Consider the following 24,687-nt stretch of genomic DNA (forward strand, 5'->3'; position numbering starts at 1 on the left):
CGTTCGCGGCTTCGCGCCGCGATTCACGCACATAGTCTGGAGGCGGCTTTGGCTTTTGTATGTATAGCTTTTGTATGGCGCCAATTTCACCTAGCGTCCACACGTACACAATTTAATCACCAATTTGCATTCCATAGATACTAACTTCGAAAATTGGCATTCTTATGTCCGCACGTCCGCACCTGCTGATTTGATCGGGGAATCAAATTGGCTTTTGCGTCCTCACGGCCTGATTCGATCGGACAATTTCATCAGATTGGCAAAAAATTGTCTCGTCTGGACTCCACTATTCGACCAATCATAGTGTCGCATTGCTTATGTTTTGTCCCTCACGGACGCACGCGTAAACCAAATCTATTAAGATCCTACCATCTATGTTTGGTGGCAACCCATCGACACTGACAGTGACATTGACATATTCTAATTATCATCGAGTGTTGTTGACACAATACCACATCGCATTTTCTTTCTACAATTTTCCATTTAATTGCGTTCATTACTTAAATTACTCAAAAAGTTTAATACTGTGTTAGGGTCATAAGTATCGCCCTATTGTATTTCTCGAAGTGTGTTAGAAACTACAGTCATGGCACACTACAAAGGAGCAGCCTCGGAGGCTGGTAGAGCCATGCATCTCATGAAGAAGCGAGAGAAAGCTCAGCAGGAAATAGAGCTCCGTAAGAAGAAAATAGAGGAAGATCTCAAAATAGACAACATCGAGAACAAATTTGCAACACATTATGATGCTGTTGAGCAACAGTTGAAGAGCTCTACCATTGGTTTGGTAACCCTTGATGAAATGAAGGCAAAACAGGAGCATATTGTACGTGAAAGAGAGAAAAAATTAGCTCAAAAGAAAGCTGAGAAGGAGAAAGAAAAACAGAAGGAAATTGAAGCTAAGTTGGCACAGAAAAACAAACAAAAACGACAGGTTTCTATCTTAAATCCTTAATGTTATTGTCACCACCTAGTTGTGTTTTCTTTTTAAATGGATTTCTTTGATCTATGATATATTTATCAACACTTTACAGCTTTGCCTTTAATATACGAGAAGGTGGATACATACAGTACCTAGGTGCTATGGACTCGAATTTTAATTTAACTAAATAAGAGTTCACCACTTACTTCTAGCATAAATGTTCCTGCATATGAAAGTTTAAATTACCTTAAATTAAAAATTAATTAAGGTAAATGTGGAGAAGATTGCCTATCAGGCAAGACTGTCTAAAAGCTCTTATGTAGCTTCACAATCTTGCGTTTGTCACACCCGACGTTTGTCACGACGGTAGAGCAGAAGGAGCAAAGCTCTTCCTTTTTTACTGTAGCTGAGCAAAGTGTATACTCAAATAAGAGAAATTCGCAAATTGCGGGGATTTTTCTCTTATAAGTACTCCAATGAAGGCGTAATTAGAGTGACAAAGAAAGATGCCCGCAATTTGGGAACATCGATTTTTGTTGTTATAGCCCTGCTCTATCACAGTCTTCCGAACAATTTTTTTTAAATGGCGATCTTCCCTGCATTTTCCTACCTTCTACCTACATGAAACTACATGAAACTACAATATAAAACTTGTGGAAAAGTCTGAAACTGTGCTAGTGCATGTTTTGGATTTAAAGAGCCTCTTCAGAACAATGACTGGGCTTTTAAACCCACCTACCATGTTTACAGTAAGGATATGACACTTGTCTGTTTTACCAAAAAGTGTATTATGCATACATTAACAATAAATTCTAATTGAACCAGTTATTGTTGACAGATCCAAGCCCTATCCTTTGCCATGAGTGATGAAGAAGAGGAACAAGATAGTGCTCCTGAAACAAGTGGTATAAAGGAAGAGACAGAAGAAAAAGGTTGGAGGGAGAAGGAAGAACCAGTAAGTTCAAAGTCTTAAGTTAATAAACTTCTTCACAATGTAACTTGCTAAATTTACATGTACCTAATCAATACCAGGTAGGTACCAGGATTCTCTAAATTTACTAAACACATATTTGAGTTTATTTAAAAGTCATTTATTATGGATTATCTAGTAAGCATGTGAGTACATACAACATACATATTAAAAAGTTGTTTTTTAGTTTCTATGCTCTAGTCTAGTGCATAAAGCAAAATAATCTAGTACAACCCTTATTGACTTAGCAGTAAAGTCTAAAATGCCATACAAACTGCCACTGCTGCAGCTGCCAGCCGCCATGCTCCCCTCCCCAGGCGGCCGGGCATGGGACATAATAGGTACCTATTCATTTCTTTAGTCTTGAATAAATACCTACGGTAAAATAACCTTAAATATTAGATTTTCGGCATAAATGCCCATTTTATCCTCAACCTATATCATCCCTCAATAACGCTCGGACTGAAATAAAATAGATTACTTTATAATCTACTATTTTCAACCGACTGTTTTGCGTCTGTCCCTAGACAAAATAAGAGAAAGAATAAAATCTGAAAATGAAAGTATCCAGTTTGCCAAACCTTTCGGCCGAGCGAAACTTAATACTGTAGTATCCTATTTCGGTAGTATCCGGCCGCAGCCTCGGATTCGGCAGGATTCGGAACAAACCATGCCGAAACTAGAGCTGGCTACGAAGTACGAACCTTCGGTTTCGGCAAAAAGTCCAATTTCGGTTGGACACTACTTCATAGGCAAAGGTTCTTCTTTTATCCAATTATTAATTACTGTAGGTATATTATTAATGAATATACAATATCAGGCAAAATACATCACAACTCTATATTTTAGAGTTTAAAGAAAATTCGCAAGAACCCAGATGTGGACACATCGTTTCTGCCTGACCGGGAACGGGAGGAAGCAGACCTTAAGGTTCGAGAGGAGCTGCGGTGCGAGTGGGTCATGACTCAGGCCAGCCTTAAAGACGAGCCCATCACTGTTACATTCAGCTACTGGGACGGGTCGGGGCATAGAAGGAATGTTACTTTAAAAAAAGGTAAGAAAATACTCAGATCACTTGCTGAAATCGGCAGGCGTGGCTCACTCCGCGATTTCGTCGCTTTGCTACAGGTAGCTAAAAGTACATCCGTTCCACCCCAATTTTGGGGAAAGCCATAAGCCGCGCGTGGCGCTGTCGCCTCCTAGCGGCCATATCTGTGCTGATCGTAACAGACGCGTTTTGTTAGAGAGTGAGTCTTCTGTACTTAGTAATTATTTATTCTGTGAAATCGGTAAAATACGACATGAGAAAAATCTTTTCATGCTTTTACTATAGACAAGCAATGAAAGCTTTTATAAAAAAATAAACTTTTTGTTTTAGGCAACTCAATATACCAGTTCCTTCAGCGTTGCCTAGACACACTAAGGCCGGAGTTCAGCGAGCTAAAGACTGTTTTGGCAGACCAACTAATGTACGTGAAGGAGGATCTCATCCTGCCCCACCATTATACTTTCTACGATTTCATCGTTACAAAGGTATGCTCATGCTTTTGTCTGCTTATATACTGCTTATATATTTATATTATTATTTTTCGAATTATTTTATACTCGAAAATGTAGGACTCGGTTGTGTTTTTAGGTAACGACTTCGTATTATTAGATTGCCCAGTTAGAAGTGAAATAATTATCAAAGAACTAAAAAATACCGTTTTCGTTCCCATACAAAAAATACCGGTATCCGATCCCTGGTTCTAAGCCAAAATGAAACAGCCAATCAGACTTTCGCGATTTGAACTTAGTCCCATAGAAAAATCTTCGAGTACGACCTTCAATAAACTCACTGGCAGTGGCACCTTCGTAAACCTAAATTTTTGATAAAATACTTCATTCAATTTTCATAAAATACTTCATTGATAAAATAATTCAATACCTCATTCGGTTCTCGTATGCTATTTTATTTTTACTATCATTTTCTTTAATTTAATGAATGTTTTAATTAGGTATACAGGATTTTGACTCTTGGAGACCCTATACATCTCTAAGGATAATTTGATTAACTATTATATATTGTAATCTTTTAGTTATGATGACACTTAGAGACATTTACATCTCTAAATAATTTTAGATTATAGTTTTTGTATCTTTGTGTTTTTTTTTCAATACTATTGTTATTGCGTTTTTTGTAATTCGACATTTAGAGGCTTTATACATCTCTATGTTAGTTTGATTTGATATTTACGGCTTAGTTGTATTTTATAATTATTGATGTGTTTTTTTTTGCTGTATGTAAATTCCATATTGACGTGTAAAAGTGCCCTTGTGGCCTATTTGCTGAATAAATGTTGATATTTGATATTTGATATTCAATAATTACTCTTTCGTTCATAGGCCAGAGGGAAGAGCGGGCCTCTCTTTCAGTTCGACGCTTCCGATGACGTCCGATTGGTGAACGACGCTACGCAGGAGAAGCAAGACTCTCACGCCGGCAAAGTGCTCCTGAGGTGAGTGTAGCTGAAGAATAGAAGGCTTTTTGCCGGAAATACTTTTTAGGGTTCCGTACCCAAAGGGTAAAAACGGGACCCTATTACTAAGACTCCGCTGTCCGTCTGTCCGTCCGTCCGTCTGTCACCAGGCTGTATCTCACGAACCGTGATAGCTAGACAGTTGAAATTTTCACAGATGATGTATTCCTGTTGCCGCTATAACAACAAATACTGAAAACAGAATAAAATAAAGATTTAAGTGGGGCTCCCATACAACAAACACGATTTTTTTGCTCTATTTTTTGGTGATGGTGCGGAACCCTCCGTGCGCGAGTCCGACTCGCACTTGGCCGGTTTTTTTATTAAGGAGGTTTTTAAGTCAATAAAAAGGTAAAACTGATTAAGAAGATTTTATGACTTTAGAATTATTATCTATCGAGTTGATTCCGACCAATCCTGTAAATAAAGCAACGGTCTTTAAACGAGTTACATATAATTAATTAAAGAATATCAACATATATTTTCCTACGACTCCAAAACAATTGGATTTTGTTAAAAAGTTAAAAACTGCTTACGTCAATCTGAAGGCAGTTGTCAACCTCGTAATCGTAAGTGTACCTACTAATTATTTTTTATACGTAAAACACTTTATTACCAACAATAACTGCAATAAATATTATATGTACTTAAGTGTAGGTACACAACTTTGGGAACAAATCAAATTATTTTTTGTTAAATATTTTGATTTGTGTGTTTTTTTTTAAATATATGACATCTATTTCAGTTTATAATTTGTACTTAAGTGTATCTACAGCCCTATACTTGGTCAAGCAGATCGTGTCCGTAGAAAAAGGCGGCAAATTTGAAAAATGTAGGCGCGAAGGGATATCGTCCCATAGAAAATTTAAATTTCGAGCCTTTTTTTACTGACAAGATTTGCTTGACCAAGTAATCCAAGTATACATTAGTTACATAATACTATTTGGTGTATGTATAATATAATTCTATTGATATAATCGTATAGTAACAAGTGTAATTGGTATCGGTGTAATTGGTACACTGTAACCGTTCTTGTGGTATTAAAAAATAAAATAAAATAATGAAAGCCATTTTGTTTCTTTTTTGCAGGTCTTGGTATGAAAGAAACAAACATATATTCCCGGCGTCCAGATGGGAGCCGTATGACCCCACCAAAATATACTCCAAATACACTATAAAAGGAAAATAGCCTGTCACGACTTTGTGATTAAGTACTTTTATAAAGCAATGATTAAGTTACCTAATAAATAATAAATTGATAAGTAATAAACAAAACACTGGTTTCTATTGATTTTAAAGCAATTGCTTAAATTAATTAATTATATTAAATTAATTAATTATTTATTATTATTAATTAATTATTAATTAAATTTAATTAATTAATTATTAATTAATTTTAATTAATTAATTAACCGGCCAAGTGTGAGTCGGACACACGCCCCAATGGCACCCAATTGGTTGTTGCACACCTATGAGCTAGGCACCGGATCGGCAGCGCCTCACCCCGACTAGCTCAGTATTCTTTTTAGGGAACAGTGGCGTAGCATGAACTAATCTAGCCGTGGGCGAAATCGCATCTGCGAGGCCCTTTTATTTCACTGTGCCCGAAGGGGCCTGGCGCGAGGCCCCTCTTGTTGCGCGAGGCCGTGGGCGACGGCCCACTCCGCCCACGCCTAGCTACGCCACAGTTAGGGAAATCCAAACTGTAACATGAACACATCGACATCAGAACATCATCGCCTCGCCTCGGCACAAGCTAAGCGGTGCGTTGACAATAAATACAAATTCTTTATTTCTGAAAAGAAAAATAACATGTGGGTACGGTTTACAATAAAAACAATGATTTATTATACTATCGGTAAGTTACAATAATGTGGTTTTTGAACAAAGAGTAAACAACTCTCAGTAACCGCTCTGGTTGTCGCCTGGTTTGCAACTCGTCGACGCGGGGACGGTGTGCTTACCACCTATAAGGTCTTTTAAAATTGGACTGTAGGGAATACGACATAAGGCTTTAATTTCAATATTTAATTTCGAGTCAACTTCCTACACGACTATGTGGCTGTTGAGTTGAGCCACATGGCTACATCTCCGAGGTGCTCTCGCTTACGTTTCGTTGAATTATTGCAAAAAGTCTGCTCTTCTTAGTAAAAAGACGTAAGTAGGTACAAAGCGCTGGGAAGGTACTTCCTTATGTTTGTAATGTAGGTACATGATTCTTACTAATAGCCCAGGTTTAGCCTCTGACAGAATGGTAACTACAAAACGCTTCACTGAGCATGGTCCGACATGCTCTTGGCCGATTATTTTTTGTTGCTAAGAATCTACACCGCATAGGATGCCGCTTTGGTGTATTATTAATGATGGATACTGAACGTTTTGATTTAATAAAATACCCAAATAGATAATGTAATTAAAATTAAATAAAGCTTCGGAACAAATTCAACATTTAACCGGCAGCTTTTTATGTCCTTCACCTTGACTAATATAATTTATGGATGAATCGAAAACGAACAGCGTATATTGAGAGTAGGTATGATGTTTTTAAGCCCTTTTAATAATAGAAAAGAAACACTACAATGACTGTCATATCAAGCGCCACAGATAAACAGTTTTTTTGTCCTCTAGACTATTTATAGATTTAAATATTTGAATCAAATTACAATTTATTTTATTTTAAAGTTAACCCTGCAGTTGGTTATCCGGTTTTTAGACTTGTAACACTATCAGATTTATTCAGACTAAAACTGAATAATAAAGTGAATAAAATTCAATTCTACTAAAATAATTTATTGCATTTCATGTGTACAGATAATTTTAGGACTTAACATGAATCCTACGAGGGTATAGGTGTAATAATCTACACTACACAGTCGCTACCACTACTATACCTTACTATATGTGCTTTTAAGCGGGTGGTGGTGGTGGTGGTGGGTGGTGGAGGAGATTACAAAATCCGTCACTGTCACTGCAATGTCCGCCAGGTTAGCGACAGCCGCGGGCGCGCGGCTTAAGCATCGCTTATTTTTATTACTTATATTGCTCTCAATGCGGACTTCTTAAGGGGACTTCGACGAACCTTAAAAAATGCCCTATAATCCCTACATAATATTATTATTGCGTGTATCTGAACAGAAAATAAATTAATTCCAAAATGCCATCATTTTATTTTATAGTCTTCACCTTCGCTGCACTTTACAGCATGATGACGCTTTTCCAGCAAATAAGTAGATATTATAATAAATCCCAAAATCACTCAAAGTAGTACATCCTGATTTAACCCTTTACCGCATATGTAGCCAGTTATAATATATAATATGGTAGTTATAATATTCAACTCTATTGATAGCTGTTAAAGTTTAATTTTAAACAAGTCTTTTTTTATGACATGAACATATGGCAATAGCCACTTCCAGTGTTTAGGAGTATGTACCTAACACAATAGTTTTTAGTTAGTCGCCTACTATTTTACCGTGGCTCTGCTCATATTCTGAAGTGACTGAACTTCTATAAGTTCAGACACTTCAGGACCAACAAGAAAGCATTACCTAATGGAACAAAAAATATTTTCAAAGAGTTATCGGTGAGCATACAAAAAAATAACCTCCTTTTTGGAGCTGATTAAAAATTGTATCTGCGAATACCATTTGTCGATGTCTGATTAAGTAAAATGTTATGTAGGTACCTACTTCTGTAATTCATGTAACATAACATAACGCTGATCTGATGATGCAGTCGGTAAGTGTCCAAAAGAACTCTTCGACAGAAAAACACATCGATTTGTATTTCAAGTGCAAGGCCCCTTAACAACTTAAGTAGTGTGCATTAGCTTCATGTTTACTGCACTGCACTGGAAATTAACGTTAAAATAAAATGGAGCAAAAATCACAATTTATCTTAGATAATTACTGTCATTACCTACTGTGGCAATTTTTTTATTAAGTATAGGTATCTAATATTATAACTCAAAGTTTATACATGTCACCGTAAAATTGTAAACACTCGTCATATTATAATCTCGCTAGTTACATTATAAACTGACGGTAGGGAGATTATAATCTAACCTAACCTAACCTACGTTAGATTATAAACTAACGGGTTCACAATCTTACGGTGTCATACATAAGTACCTACACCTTAATTCTAAGTACATACGTACATATATTAAATACACATATATATACATATATTAAATTATATGCACATGGACCATAATAGAGGTGCTGTTAGGCTAATTTAGTTATTTAAGTTATTTAAGAAATAGTTTTAGTTTAATTTAATTTGTAATGTATGGATCTTGTTATCTGAATTAAATATATATATATATATATATATATATATATATATATATATATATATATATATATATATATATTAAAAAGTATATTTGAGGAAAGAAGACCTCACATTATTGAACATTGTACACCTAACCAAAGTACCTACTTGACCAGAATAATACTGTTTTCCTCCAACATCATGTACAAAGTAATTCTACGAAACCAAAGAGACGAAACTTGTCTTTGTACCATGTTTTTTATTCGATAAATTAAATGTTGGTAGGTAAGTACCTACATAATCACTCCCAATTAAACTAAAATAACATTCATTTATTGTTCAGGTAATTGTCACTTACGAATGCCTTATTGATTGTAGCGCTACTGCGCTACAAATTTACAATTTGCGGTTAATGAAATTATAGTGTTCCTATGAATCTTATTCTCAGCAAAACTATTTCATAGTTATTCAATTGCAAATATAATATTGCCTACGTGGTACAGTACAAAATCATAATAAAAAATTCATTATGGCGGGCTTTTCCTTGAAGGCTTTCGAAGTACCTACCTACTTAGGTAGGTACAGGATCTCTTAACGGATTCTAAAACTATGTCTGAAACGGCTCTTACTACGTGAACTCATTTTTAAAAAGGTTGTGTTATCGAATCAAAACAGTGATACACTTTTGATCGCCTGAATTATTAACCAACTTAACAAAACTCTTGATATTTTAAAAACGGATGAGAAAGTTGTATTATATCCACGAGAGTGGCAAAGTAATTAGATGACAATTTTGATTTCATTCCTTATTTTGGCTGGCTATACATATTTAATAGCTTTCATTTGGATTTGATTTGTAATTTTTCACATTTAGTATATCCCTCGCGTTGGTGTGGTGTAAAATGGTGTGTTTCACTCGCTGGAAAAGTTTGTTTAACCGTCGTGCCTTGAAAGTCTTGAAACCCGCGCAACGCTTAAGGTTGCACTTAGCAGGAGAGATTTAAACATATTGCCCCTTTGTATAACAAATAACTATTGGTATATAGTTAGGTATAGGCACATTCATGGTGATTTCAGGACGTACTTAGATCTAGAGTCTCGATGTTTGACAACTCGTCCTGCTTCCGATCACTGCTAGGCATATCACACACAAGCTATTAGTGTTCCGTACAAAACTTTGTTCACGGAACAGGAACACTAATGGGATCACTTCGTCTTTTTTTTTCACAATTTCAGAACCTGAATCTGTATGATCACTTAATACATTTATAGTGGGTCAAACCAAATTGTCACTAAATAAGAACAAAAATACTATACTCATCCTTTTCTTTTGGGTGCTAGTACTAGTGTGAGACAAAGATAGTATGATTCTCTATATGTATGTTGGAAATGAGACAGTCCTTTGACAAACTTTAGATATTACATGACCATAGAGATACAGGCTCTGAATTTCTGAAAAACAAGCGCGTGTGAGATGTGCCTAGGTAATGCTTATTAAAACATAAACTATTCTTTGGTAGGGGCCATATAACTCGTCATAGTTATCACGTAGCGTATAATCTATGACGTGTCTTTGACGCACTGGGACAATATGTGTTTTTATTTATGAACATGTGGTCACTGTAAAAAATATCAGAGCGAATTTCTAAGAATCAGTAAGACACATAGTATGGAAGTAAGACGAGTTTTGACGAAGGGCAAATGTTTAATATAATTAGATTCAGTACTCAGGTTCAAGTATTTTTTTTATTGCTAATTCGTTTTAACTGCCAGTTATGAGGAGGATACAGGATAGTGAGGACAGATAGGAATAGTGGTGTCAGCTGCCGCTCCGTTGGTGGGTTGAGGAATGGCAGCCACCAAAACACGTAAAAAAATTTTGCCATCGCCTCTTGTTTGATATTTTGTCAGATGATAGTTTATATGCTTTTTTTTTCAGCTCTACGCCAGTTTTCGTTTTAAAAATGGTTACGTGCGCAGTAGTGAGAAAAACAGTGGGATTTTTTTTTCTAGGCGTGAGAAGATAGCAAATGATGACTTAACCTATCTGCCGTTTTAATTTGGCAAACGTTGTACCAAACAACCTGTATATTCACTATAATTATGTTATGATGTCTTTGTCTCTATAAATTGAATTGAATTATCATTTATTCACAAGAGCATATGGTACATGGTATAAATGTATTCATGACTATGGGAAAAGCTCTTAAGGATTATAATAATATAAAATATAAGGCTTTATTCCTATTACCCCCAAACTATTGATTTTTGAGTCTTGAATTTAAAATTTGAGTTCAAAGACTTCAAAGACCACCCAGAATCAGGCGCACTCATTTCAGTCAGAGTAAAGAAGGTTATTGATTACTTGAGAATAATATAGGTATAGATAATCATTGTACATTCATAATACGAGTACCTATTCAAACTCAGCAGGCACAATAAGGCATTTTACTTTACTGACATTTAAGCTCCGGCGCCGGTAAATGTCAACATTCTGCGCTGACTAGATATGAAAAGTCAGCAATTGATTGAGTGTGCTAATAAGAAACACAAGTAGGTATAATTGACTTGATCTTAACTCTTAAGGTTGCGCTTAGGTATTGAATTTCATTGGAAAATGGAAAAAAATCACAGCTCACTTGGCGGGCGTTTCCACAAAGTAGGTCGGCTCGGTCGGGCGACTTCGGTGGCGTTCGGGGGGGCTCGGGCGCGCTCGGCCTGCGCCCGCGCACATAGCGTCAAGACGCAGCATCGGCAACAGTCGCGCGCGTTTCAAATTTAAACGCGTAGGGTACTAGCTCCGTAAACGTCACGGGATACGTCAACAACCCTAAGAATGGACTGATTGTTTACAACAAGAATATAAACTTGTGATTTTCGTTTTTTGAAGTGCTTTGAACTGTTCGACGCAAACATGTTGTGGGAGTCGGGTTTTTCTGAAGAGACGGATACGGTAAGTTGTTTTTAATGTTTCTTTGTTATTATACTTTAATTGGTTTACTTGTGCAAATCGATGGATGAGGGTGTAAAATGTTGTATCAATGCGTGAAGAATTATGAAACCTAGCCGGTTTACACACGCGTCGCGCATATGTGTGTGTGCGTCAACTTTCTAGTTTTCGCTCAACGCCGACGTATTTGCATAAAACGTGAACAGTTTTTCTTAATATAAAACACAGGGAAGAGAAGCTTTGTAAATATTCATTGCGCGCTTCACCCGCTGTGGGAGTGTTGTAAATACCTCGATTAAATCTAAATAAACGTGGATTTTGATTCGCACACACGTCCGAGGCTAAAATGGCACTTGCATAAGCATTCGCTCATTTGAGCTTTGAGCCGACTCACGAGCTTTTGCGTGGGTGCCTACATAAGACCTAACTTTTTTCTTATTCTTAATACAGACCAGCTATCATGCTCGTATTTTTATCACCTGTCATGCTATGCGTCACTTTCGCACTTACATATTTGTTAGAACGTGACAGCCATGGTGACAAATGATAAAGAGCCGGCCATCATAGCCCTACAGGTAATGATGTATTGTATTAAGTGGTAAACCTAATGACATGTTAACAGAAAAAACAAAACTACAAATTATCGCAAAAACATCAGGTTTTTGAACTGGTAACACTTTTGATTTACTCACCTACCTGCGATTGTCATAAAAAACATATTGTAAATTACTTAAGTATATTAATTTTAAATCACTTCGCAGTAGGTACCTACTAACTAAACGTTTATAAAAAAACTAAACTCCTTGGCCGACGATTAAGGTTGATGATGTAAGCTGTTGCCACTACTGCCATCGTAAAAACGATATGTAAACATATTTGTAGATATAAACATACACACCTGTATATCTTTATGCATATCAGTTGAAGAACGAACGTTTCAAGCTCTTACATTACAATATAATATACACTAGTATACATATATATTTGGGTATAGGTACCTACGTTATCGAATAAATCATGAGTAACCTTCTAAGGTTCTAAGGTCAGTGTGGCCACTAAAGAAGCGGTCAGCCAAAAGCCCAAAGCAAGTACTCAATCAGCCAAAATCGAAATCAATGTAAAAGGGATAGTCTTACCAGTTTTACTATGGTTTCACCCATCCACCACTGTTACAGAACGATAGTAGGTATATTTTCTATGGTTCAGGTGAAACCCTATTTTATTACGTTTACGATAATTTGATTCATATGATTATTCGTGTAGGTAATTTTCAGATTAAGGCGAAACAGGAGCTGAGATTTAAATATTTTAGGTAAATATACCCGTCTCGCTAACGGAAGCGGCTCCTAAAACTAGTGCGATAAGGACAAGGCGAAAAATCCTGCGTAAAAATCTCAAAAATCGAGGTTTCGTACTCGACTGTTTCCTCCTCCAAAACTTAACCAATCGTAACCAAATTTGGAAATCTAAATGATTATGAAATTATCTGTGTCGGACCGTTTTGCTTTTTTGACTAATTGATATCAGTTTTGAATACCACGCCTCTCATTGCAGCATAGTCAATTAGGCCATTTTGGCCATTTTTGAAGGGCTCTAGCGCTTTAAAAAACAAAAATATCAGAAAAAGCAAAACGGTCCGACACAGATATTGACAATATTAATCTGTGAAAAAATCATTGCTCTAGCTTCAAAACCCACGGAGGAAACAGTCGAGTACGTTTGTATGGAGAAATGACCACTCCTGTTGGCTCTTAAATTAGAACGATTGTCTAATTGAACGCAATGCGATAATCACACTGAAAAGGAGTTAAATATAATTGTCGTGCGTGTAGAATTTAAGTATATGTAAAATTATTACTGCATTACCTACAACAAATTGCTAATGCTAAAACATAATATTTATAATAGTTTCAAAAAATGATTGATTACTTGAAAAATTACTAGCCTAGAACGTTGTTGTTTACCCGCTTGTTAAACAAAAAAAAACGCGAGATAATCGCGAACAAATATACATACATACATACGGGTCAAACTGAGAACCTCCTTTTTTTAAGGTGGTTAAAAATACGAATAATACGATACAATTTACCAAAGGAAACAGGTAAAATCGGGGCTATTTATAATTGCGTATTTAAAATGCGCCATACAAACTTCACGCTGTTTATTAAGCTAATCTGGTCTTTACCTATCAGTGGTAAGGTCGTTATTGCTGAAACTTTTAAATATTAACGTTCCGCTCTACAGTCTACACCATCACCCATCGCTTACCGAATACTCTCCCGAAACAATCCAGTATAAGTTTGAACTTTATCCATATTAGCTAATGTGTTATTGGAGAGCAACTTATACTGGATGATTATACGGCAAGCGCTCGATGAAAGAAAGATATTACACTGAGATGTTATTAGCTAGATTTCTCGCGTAATCGACGAGTTGGAACCGCACAGTGTGAAGAACCCTAATTAAAAAAAAATCGTTCCAATTAGAGTAGGTACCACCCTAAAACAATTACTTATATGTAATTATTTTTAGGAAATTACATATATCGTTTATACGTTTGACAATGGCTAATAAGAATTATAATTTACCTAGTGGTAATTTTATCCGAATGTAATATTATCTTGCATCTTGCATAATTATATTTTAACATAGGTACCTTCATGAATACAGACACTTGGACAGTTAAGTGTTAAACTGGTTTTTGGTGTAATTAATCGAGGCTGAAAAATTATCATATCTTGGATCGTTAAGAAATTATATAATGAGTATTTAATAGATTATTAAATGGGCATATGTATTACAAGATTTACAAGTAAATTATATGTATGTACATGCATTTAACAAACCAAGCAAGTGTTGTGAAGGTATCAGTATCCCCACTACTAGATAGATGTATTATATGTAATCTAATTATTGGAACCCGTTTTAGTAATGTGTTTTGTCATCTAGTAAGAATTACAAATTATTAATAGAGGTACCTCTTATGTTTTCCAAGTAAAAGCAAGGACAACACTTATTTAACTTTATACTTACTATAAATAAGTATGAATATGTTCGTAAATTCGAATTGCGTAGTAGTTTTAAGATAGTGATCGGGTTTTAAACAGCTTTGGACTAAAGCTCTCGGAAGTAATCACGTGAAGGCCGTTCAAAAAATGCTCTGAAATAAAAACAATTCTAAGCCCATATCATTACGGTTCACTATAGATTGGTACAATCGCCTCGAAATTCCATACGTTAAAATGTAACCTTTGTTTCTGTAAAATACGGTAGTGTTTGTTATTTTCAATTATTATTACTAAAAGTTCATTTAAATTGAATTAAATGTTAAACAACTTGGTAAATCGCTTAAAAATTGCAGGTTTATATTACCTATTTTTAAATAATCGATTGTTTCACTTATCGATGTATTTTATTTACAGATCCATCATACGTTTTACCTGTCAATATGCTGTCAGTCTAACCAATAGTGTCTTGTTGTTTTTTTTTTGATTTGTTGGCATGGATAGGTACTAGACTAGCTTTAAGCCAAATCTTATAGAACAAAACTACACACAGGTGAAACCTATCCTGGCACCATCTCAAAACAAAACCTTCGACAGTTCCCAAACCCATTGATGTTTGATAACAATGATAACAAAGACAACGTAATTTACTTGCTGTAAACAATTAGGACTTAAATCAGTATAATTAGTGAATATTAAATAAATACAACGATAGTGCTAGTTGTAATACTGATTAATATGCCTCTTTGCTGCTTTGTTTTAACGCACAGACTACAAATGTTGTCAAAATAAATCAGATATGGGACTAAAGTCACAGAATAAGTAATAGTCTAAACTAGTCTAAAGTTAAACTAGGTACAATAAAAGCATATATTTTTTATATATCCGACCCGCCCACACGCAAGAACACTTGTTTTTACTCACTTTGTCCGATTAGCTACGCTACGATTACGCTTCAATAGGTTTTAGGTAAAAACTTGTAAAAAACTTAGGTACTTAGTTTATTTTTATAAAGCCCTCTGCTAAGTCTAATTTTACTCCTTCGTAATGGTTATTTATACGGTTTGACTCTAAATAGTAAGTAGGTATCAGAGTTTTTTCAATTTAGTTTTCATTTAGTATATTTAGGTAAGAAAAACAAGAAAAAATGGCAACCACTCTTAACGTCAAGGAATTTAATTTCAGAGGGCTTACCGCGAAACACGTTCGACGTGTTGCCTCTCTGTCGCACTTGTAAGTTCGTACGTAAGTGTGACAGGGAGGCAACACGTCGAACGTGGTTCGCGGTAGGCCCTCAGTACCATTTCGTACCTTGTCAAGGTGACAATATTACGAGGTCCCAAGCTAATTTTATTTTGATGGTCACCATAACAAGCTACGAAATGGTACAGAAATTAAATCCTTTGACTGTAGGTACCTCTGGATAATTATTATAAATGTAGATAAGGTGTATTTGGGTAATTCCGAATTAGACCTTAACTCATTTTGAAAAGTAGTAAGTTCACCAATTTAATTTGCCAGTGCGCATAACTTTCCCTGGTTATTTAAAAAGCTTCAAAGTGATACTTCCCAGGCCGTCATTGAGATGCCGCGCAAATTGTAGTACTGTTAAAGCTTGCCCGGCCCACTTCGTCCCACTACCTAAAGGACAACTTCAAGAAAGACACAAGACTGCATATAACGTACACTCATGGTTCATGGTACCTTGTTCAAGTAAACCTTACTAATGCCTGAACTTAACTAATGCCTGAGTTTCCTTCAGGTTTTTTTTAATGGTTGTTATTTCGTGGAAAATGGGGCTATGGTTTAGAAGGACCGACACTAATATGGCATGCTTCAACGAAAGAGAAGACCACAGAACGGTGTTACAGGGTAAGGTAGAGACAGTAAACAAGAGCAGAGCACTCTCTTCCTGGCAACTTTTGAGTAGCTGAAAAACAGAAAAATTAGTCATAAAGAGAATGATACTATCATATTAGATATATGGTAACCCAGTACCCGGGTACTACCCGTTAAATTCACCTTTTGAAATTCGTTGTACCTAATCATTGCGCAATTTTTCTTCTTTTCCCTAAATTTGTTGCTGTTGCAAAGAGTGACTCACTAATTGCAAATCGCCAAACTCAATTTTTCCTAACTTCTTAGAACTCAAAGAATAGTGTTGTTGTTTGCGGTCCGATTTTCACTTTTGTCTTTTTAGGTCGAGGACGAATGGCCGGTGTTACGTGATTCACTCGTTAATCGTGCCAATTTGAACTTTATTGTTTGGTCACAAGGCATTTCTTTAAGAGATGTGACGATTATGTGCCTTGGGTACTGGGTAGTAATGAATGACTTCAAAAACCTAAAGCAGTAAAAGAAATGTTTTACATTATGGAATCGAAACTTTCTAACGTCTGAAAAAGGAATTTAAAAGGAAACTCTCAACTGCATTGGTTCCACGGCTTTATCAATACACATTTAACACTAAATGTATCATAACAATTTCTTTCAACTATTTCTCCATGATCTGACTGTGTAGGTATGGTATGCGCAGGATTCTTGATTCCAATTTATATTTCTCTAGATTAGTAGCGTTATTAAATTAACAGCGACATCCAATTTTTGTACCTTTCTTAGTTATTTATTTTGATTTTTTTTTTCATTGTTTTTACTCAAATTGTTCTTATTTCAATGGTAGAATCTTAGGGAATTAATTATACGGTCTTTAGTTTAGTAGTTAGTTTTAGTTACTCGCGCAGCTCGCGCTATATGTTTCAATGAGCCTAGTCTCCATTTTCAGATAATTTGTATGTAACTTTTTTCTTGGAACTTAAAAAAGAAAGGTACTACGGGTAACAGCATGGTTACAAAGGCTTTCATCACAGCATAGCAAATCATTCTTCTCGTGGCTATAGAGTCTGAATCAGTCTGTTGCGTTGCGAAAGCCGACAGGTCGTAACAGGAAAACGCGAGATAATGCGTTCTTGGGCGGTGGACTGCCCCGGTTGAGAAATGGCCTTTATGTAGTATGATGACGCATTTTCGTAGCTCCGAAGCCTCCTGCCGTATTCGAACTTCATGATATTCACAAGAGACGACACGTACTAGATACGTTATAGTTTAGATTTAAACTAGTTCTCTTTTGCAGCGTAATTCGGGCAACCAATGTCACTTTTACGTTAGATATCTATTAGATGTGAATTGGATCTCTAAGTCATATCTTGTGGAAATCGTTCAAGAGTATCTCCAGAATCGCGCAAATGTCACATTTGACAGGTTAGATCTTAAACATAATATCGTTATCGTATCTTGGTGATGTCTAAAAGATATCTAATAGACGTCTATTTCAAAATCCGAATCGTGCCCCTATACTTTTAACAGTTTTAACAATTTTATTTCGTAGTCTGAGAATGCATTGAGTATGCATTTAACTAAATACATTTTAATGAAAACTATACGAATAGGTAAGTATAATCTGATTATTGAAGGTGAGGGTAGCACAGCGCCACCATAAACGTCAAATTCCTATGAAAATATGTACCTACCTACATATTTATTTTATAGTGCCGCTGGCACTTTTTATTATCATTATAGCTTAGTTAGAGTAGTTAGACCGACTCTACCTAACTCCAACATCATACCCATTTTAACCCACTAACTCAAGATGTTGAAGAAGGATTCGGCCGAATACCGAATATTCGGCAAAGTGGCCGAATAGGCCGAATACCGAATAGTTGCCGAATATTCGTGGTAGGTATCTCTAGTTTAAGACCAAAAAATCACCTCAAAAAATTCCAATTAAAAGTAGTCTTTAAATTATACTTATGCGTTCTAAATATAGCTAATTCGAAAACAGTTTATATACCTATCTACATATAGGAAACTATAGATAAAAGTGCAAAATGATTTTATGAATAGGATGTGTTACTACTACTAATTAATACACAAGTCTTTAAGGTCCCATTCAGGAAAATTTTATTAACACCTAGTTCGAGGGCATTTAATGAATCCAAAGTGCACTTTGCACTTCTTCAATATCAGATTGACGTCAATACGTCTTTATCCTAACCTTTAATCATTGATAGTTCTATAATTTAATATATATTATGTAGTTACAATTATAACACTCATCATAATAGTATCAGTGATAGGTAATCCATCTATATTAATTTTAATTATAAATGTGAAAATGACTCTTGTCTGTATTTTTTTACATGGGTAATTTTGAAATAGTATTTTATGCAACCGTTGTTTAAGAGAGGGCAAAAAAGGCGAGTGGCGTGTCTAACAATTTGAGGCGAAGCCGAAAATTGTTAAGACGCCACGAGTATTTTTTGACTCAGTTAAACAACGTTGCATACAATACTTTTTCTACGACAAAGCACTTACTTTGAAATAAAATTGTATATTTAACAAATATTTTTCATTCAAGAAGTAACAAAGAATGGAGGGTACGGGCGGGAAAATAATTAATGAAATAAAAAACCGGCCAAGTGCGAGTCGGACTCGCGCACGGAGGGTTCCGCACCATCAACAAAAAATAGAGCAAAACAAGCAAAAAAAACAAGCAAAAAAACGGTCACCCATCCAAGTACTGACCCCGCCCGACGTTGCTTAACTTCGGACAAAAATCACGTTTGTTGTATGGGAGCCCCATTTAAATCTTTATTTTATCCTGTTTTTAGTATTTGTTGTTATAGCGGCAACAGAAATACATCATCTGTGAAAATTTCAACTGTCTAGCTATCACGGTTCGTGAGATACAGCCTGGTGACAGACGGGCGGACGGACAGCGGAGTCTTAGTAATAGGGTCCCGTTTTTACCCTTTGGGTACGGAACCATAAAAAAACATGTCTATAGTTCACTCATCTGTCAGAGATGACAATTAAAATAAGGTTGGCAACAATGTATTTCATACAATATTTTTTAAGTGGTGATAACACGAAGTATCGTAAAAGTGCCAAAAAGATACTGCGTGTATGCACAAATATTTTTTTGGGGAATAGACTAAAGACTTGTCTAGACAACTATAAGATTGGGGTTTAGAGGTGTGTGCACGACCCTTTAAATGACAAATTAAAGTACGGGAGTAGAAAAACATATATTAAGATGTCTAACATAGGTATGCTAACGATACATCGTCGCTGACTGTACACAGTCAGCTGAATAGATAACTGACTCCACTGCTGCTGCAACAATCTCCGCTGCTGACTGTACATAAAATAGGCTAGGCCAGGAAGTTCGTAAAACTGTACTTACCTACCGGATCACACGCGTGCAGAGGATCAGGAAATATTGTTTTTGATTCAGTAGGTACCTATAACAAATTGTGTTACTTAAACAGTGTTGAGTAACGTAATGTTAAAATGGCAGGAGACTGATCTTTATACCCTTATATTAATAGGGAGGTACCTAATACACATTATGACCACAGACCTGAACTAACCTTTATGAATTCCATATAAGTATAGGTAGGTAATGCACCTATTAGTTGGGGCCCTGCCAATATAAAAATACCAGATAACATAGAAATTTCTACGAACGTGCGCATGCCATCCTATTGTAAATTGTTAAACTTGAACGCCTAGTGTCGTCTTTTGGTGAAATTAGCACCAATTCATACACTGCCGTTAAAATACGTCTAATGCTGGAATTTTACGAAATGTCACGCAACACGCGACGTTTGTTAGAAGAGGCTGTTTTTATGGACGCGGTGTAATAAATATTATCATATCACAAAAATTTTTTAAGATGATAGGAAACCAACAAATATATTTATTTATATCACAAGGCACAAATACATAATAAGTACCTATATGTAGGTACTAAAAATATCTATATATAGGTATATATAGATATTTTTAGTTACATCTAGTACATATAAGATTACTACATACGCATTTTTTTTATAGCTACTAGGAAATGAGGATACTTTTGAGACTTAAGTAGTTTCTCTTCTCAATCAATACTTTTATGCGGACTGTACCTGCTTAATTCCAAAACGTGTTTCAGCCAATATTTTGAATTTTTAACCTGATTGAAATTTTATTACGGGCACCATGATGAGTACCTAGTAAATAAACATGTAATGTTCAAGGAAAAATCGGTATCTTATGGCACCTACATGTTAAGGCACAATCAAAACTTACTTTCATCTACAACCACTTTTACCCTAACAAGTTGAAAACGTCACAAAGCAAAGAAAAGGCTTTGATAAGATGACAATTTTTTCTTATCTCACCAGGGGTAAATAGGGGTTTAGGCATACCTAAGAAAAGTTTGCTTTAATGCCACATCATAAGACACTTTAAATGACAAGAGCCTAGAGTTAAGTTAGACCAAGATAAGTCTGCAACGATTTTGATAGCACACGCAGTGCAGGTGTTATTTTAAATGTCAAACTTCAATGAAATCATGACGTATAAGTAACACTTGCACTGCGTGTCCTATCAAAATCGTTGCAGACTTATTTTGGACTAACTTTATAAGCGTTCGGAACGCTTGGGCACAAAGTGTGCTTACATTAATTTATCCAAGTGGAGTGCTTATTAATCGCACCAATCGGCTCAGTGAAAGGGAAATCAGCGTCACAGCCTGCGCGTGGGCACGCGTCCTTGCGATTTAATTTAATTATGAGAGTTATTACGTACCTATACTTACTGTTGTGCAGTTATGTGCAGTTTGAAAGGTTTTGCGTCAAACGCTGCATAACTCGTTTACATGAAGGTTACAAGGACGTAAGTAGCTTTGAAGCTTTCCCGAAATAGGAGTCGATAATTAGAGGAGACCTAGGAGGGCTGTGACAGAGCAGAGTTGTGAAGTAGATTTTTTGCTAAGATATGTTGGATAAAATAAAAACTCAAAATATGATCAATTCGTTTCGCCGTCCCTAAGTAACAAATGTGTGGAACGTCAAAATCCCTAGTCATACTCAGTGTCGCAAAACGCTCAGACTGAGCACAAAAAGGTTCTGCGTTCCTATTGCATACTAAGTCCACGCAAGATTTCGATACAACTAAACCAGTATTACTGGAAACTTACGATCTGCAGTAACTATGCGTAAACAGAGATTGCTTTTATACTAGTTTAGTCCGACGAACGCTCGATTGCTGTTGGTTGGCCATTGGAATGACGACGAAGGTTGTTAGCAACAGAGCGGGCAAAACCCAAGCCTTGGTCAACCGGTTCTGCGCCCGGATTACCGTAATCATGTATTAATAGTAGTCTCAATCACTATACAAGTTTAGTAAAATACATTGTGGTCATTTGTAAGTAGGAGTACCTATTGAAAGAAAACATTTATAAATACATTATACATTCAACTTGAGACATCGGGAGGCAGTTTCTGGAAATCAAAGGCAGACTCAGCAGAGCATATGTTAAGAAAAATACAATTATATGTAGGTACATTGTTGTCATTTAAAGTGGAAAGGAAGTAAGAATTAAGTACGATTCTAATTTCAGAAGGGACAGAAAGTCTTATAAGGATATATAAAATAGTAATAAGTACTTAAAAAAACTAATATAATTTTATTTCGGATACCTATAAATCCATATTTGTTAGTTACATTTATAACTAACAAAACAACTAAGGACCTATTATGTGGTGTTTATAATATATTATTATTAATTCAATATTTTACCTAATACACATGTATAGTTATTATCAATTGTTTTTATTTGCTTCAGCTTTGGATACCATAATTAATCGATATGCCTAAACGTCGCTAGGAAAATCGTCAACTACAATGAGATTTCAACAATATGGTGGGATGGTCACAGTCACTCGCCAAATCATGTACCTAATTGCGGCGTTTCATGAGCTGGTGCATTTTACGATCGGCCACCGATATGTCTAAGTTACACGTTACTTTACTACAAAATTGTATGCAAATAAAGGATTGTGACTCTTCGTGAAAGATTGTGCCTACCTACATAATTGTTACTGTTTTCCTATTCAACATGTCTATTTGTTTGTTTTTCTATTATCGTTTTTGTATCTTGTATGTGTGTGGCAATAAATAATTCTTATTCTTATTGTACATACTTTTCTGTTAATAATTTCTGATTGTGGTCACAAATTTGCAGTTCTTATCAATAACTGGAAATAAAATCCGTCCAGGAAAGTAAATTACTTCCCATTCTAAGTGTTATTACCTATCTATTAGTAAGTACAACTGGTCAGTGCGTCGGTGATTCAAAACAACGTTTACATATTCATAAGCTGGCCCTGACACCGAAATAACTGGGAAAATACGAACATAATATATGCAAATTGGTGAAATGTGACTTCAACTGATGCTATTCATTGTTTACTTGACTACTTAATATTTTTTAACAGCCCGCAGTAAGCTCGGTTCTCCATACAAACGTACTTCTCACTTTAATGGCTCCTCTACACGATGGGCCAACGGCCAACGCCGACCACTCCAAGGGACGCATTTATGCGTTAGAGGGAGCAAGTGATATTGCTATCTCATTCTACCGCATGGCTGCGTCCCTTGGAGTGGCCGGCGTTGGTCGTATAGAGGAGCCATAAAACGACTAGCTAGATTGCTCTGAAACTTTCTACTTACAATAGGATAAGGTATATCTATGCCTGTAATTACGTTACGTAGCTTCAGATATCGTAGTTAAAAAAAATACAGCTAATTTAAGTTTTACATACCTACAAAACTTGTTTTTGCTCTATTTTGTTTGTCTCATAAGCTGGAACTATACTATACCTACCTAAATGTATGTGAACCTGTTTTTGTACAATAATAGTTATTTGTTTTACAATAGGGGGCAAAGTTTTTGTTTAACCGCCCGAGCAAGCGAAATATTCAAAAATTGAACCACGACCGTAGCGAGTGGCTCAAGAAATGGAATCTTGAGCTTTGGGCGGCACCGCAGGGCGGTTTGCGGCGACGGAAATCTCTGCGGTAACTATTTGAGTACTTACCTATAAATACTTAGATAAATACCTACTCAGACACGCAATCAGAAGAGGTGTGTATCTTGTGCACTTGTGCATTCAAAATGCACATATGATTTCAAATGCTATTTTTTCATTATCTAAGGACGTACCTCGTCCAACAAAGTTGAAATAACGTAAACAAATGAAAGGTCTAAGGTTATCCGACATTGGAATGTGGACTGCTGTTTACCTAGTAAACATATTATATTTTAGTAGGTATGTAGTTGAATATATTCACATTAATGACGATGTTTAATTAGAGCAAATAGTACCTACTGAGTAAGTAGATAACAATTGTAAAAACAATCTCTGAAAACTATGTTGTATGTATACACATGAGATTGCGTCGGATACATTTTATTTTAATAGAGTATTTGCAAGACAATAGAGAATTACCGCCATTTATAACCGCCTTAAAAAAAGGAGGTTCTCAGTTTGATTGTATGTATATTTGTCCGTGATTATATCGCATTTATTGTCTCTACTTTCTTAATCAGAGTCTATTCATATTTTCAATAATGCTGATATGACTTGCTTGCTCTTACATAGAAGAATTTATGTTCTTATGCCGAGACTGCAGGTGCAATGTTTATTCCAAAAAGTCGGACTCTACTAGTCGGAGGCTATTTTGTTTTCCGTACAAAACTTTGTTCGTGCACTTTTAGTGGATCACTTATTTGGTCTTGCAAATCGGTTAAATGCAATGTTAACCCTTATCTTGGCATTGTAACACCCGTGATACATGGAACTTTAAAAAATCTAGCAGGTTCACTTTATTACCTAACAAAATAATTCTGCCATCAATATGTCCTTTCTTATAGAAAAAAATAATGGACACTGTGACATATGTGTCATAAGTTGATTATCTGTGGCACTAAGCAATTAGAACATGGCGTCAAGGAATACATATTATTATCATCTTAAACAATCTTTTATTTAATATACACAAAGTCCTGATCATTGTTAAAGCATATAGAACATGGTGTCAGGTGAAAAAAGTGAGAGAAAACCTAAGTGGATCGTAGAATAAAAATGGAGAATGACACGCCCATGACCCTGGGGTTGCACTTGCAGCCTCCTAAAGGGCATAAAATTGAAGACGCGGAA

At 35.8% G+C, this 24,687-nt stretch overlaps 2 protein-coding genes across 2 annotated transcripts in view; both read left to right on the forward strand.

Annotated features, from left to right (window-relative positions):
• Positions 1–449: 449 nt before the first annotated feature.
• LOC134662476 (protein FAM50 homolog) lies at positions 450–5,636 on the forward strand. Its single transcript, XM_063518707.1, has 6 exons — positions 450–931; positions 1,758–1,874; positions 2,739–2,943; positions 3,268–3,422; positions 4,275–4,387; positions 5,498–5,636. Exons 1-6 carry the CDS (start codon positions 587–589, stop codon positions 5,595–5,597), a joined length of 1,035 nt encoding a protein of 344 aa, XP_063374777.1. The 5' UTR covers positions 450–586; the 3' UTR covers positions 5,598–5,636.
• A 5,763-nt stretch (positions 5,637–11,399) lies between these two features.
• Positions 11,400–24,687, forward strand: part of LOC134662505 (DNA-binding protein D-ETS-4) — a 60,693-nt gene continuing 47,405 nt past the window's right edge. Inside the window, exon 1 of the mRNA XM_063518755.1 lies at positions 11,400–11,636. Coding sequence (XP_063374825.1) covers positions 11,598–11,636 — 39 coding nt within the window. The 5' untranslated portion in view covers positions 11,400–11,597. The remainder of the gene's footprint in view (positions 11,637–24,687) is intronic.

The sequence above is a fragment of the Cydia amplana genome, chromosome 3 (assembly GCF_948474715.1).
Source record: "Cydia amplana chromosome 3, ilCydAmpl1.1, whole genome shotgun sequence".
Lineage (NCBI taxonomy): Eukaryota > Metazoa > Arthropoda > Insecta > Lepidoptera > Tortricidae > Cydia > Cydia amplana.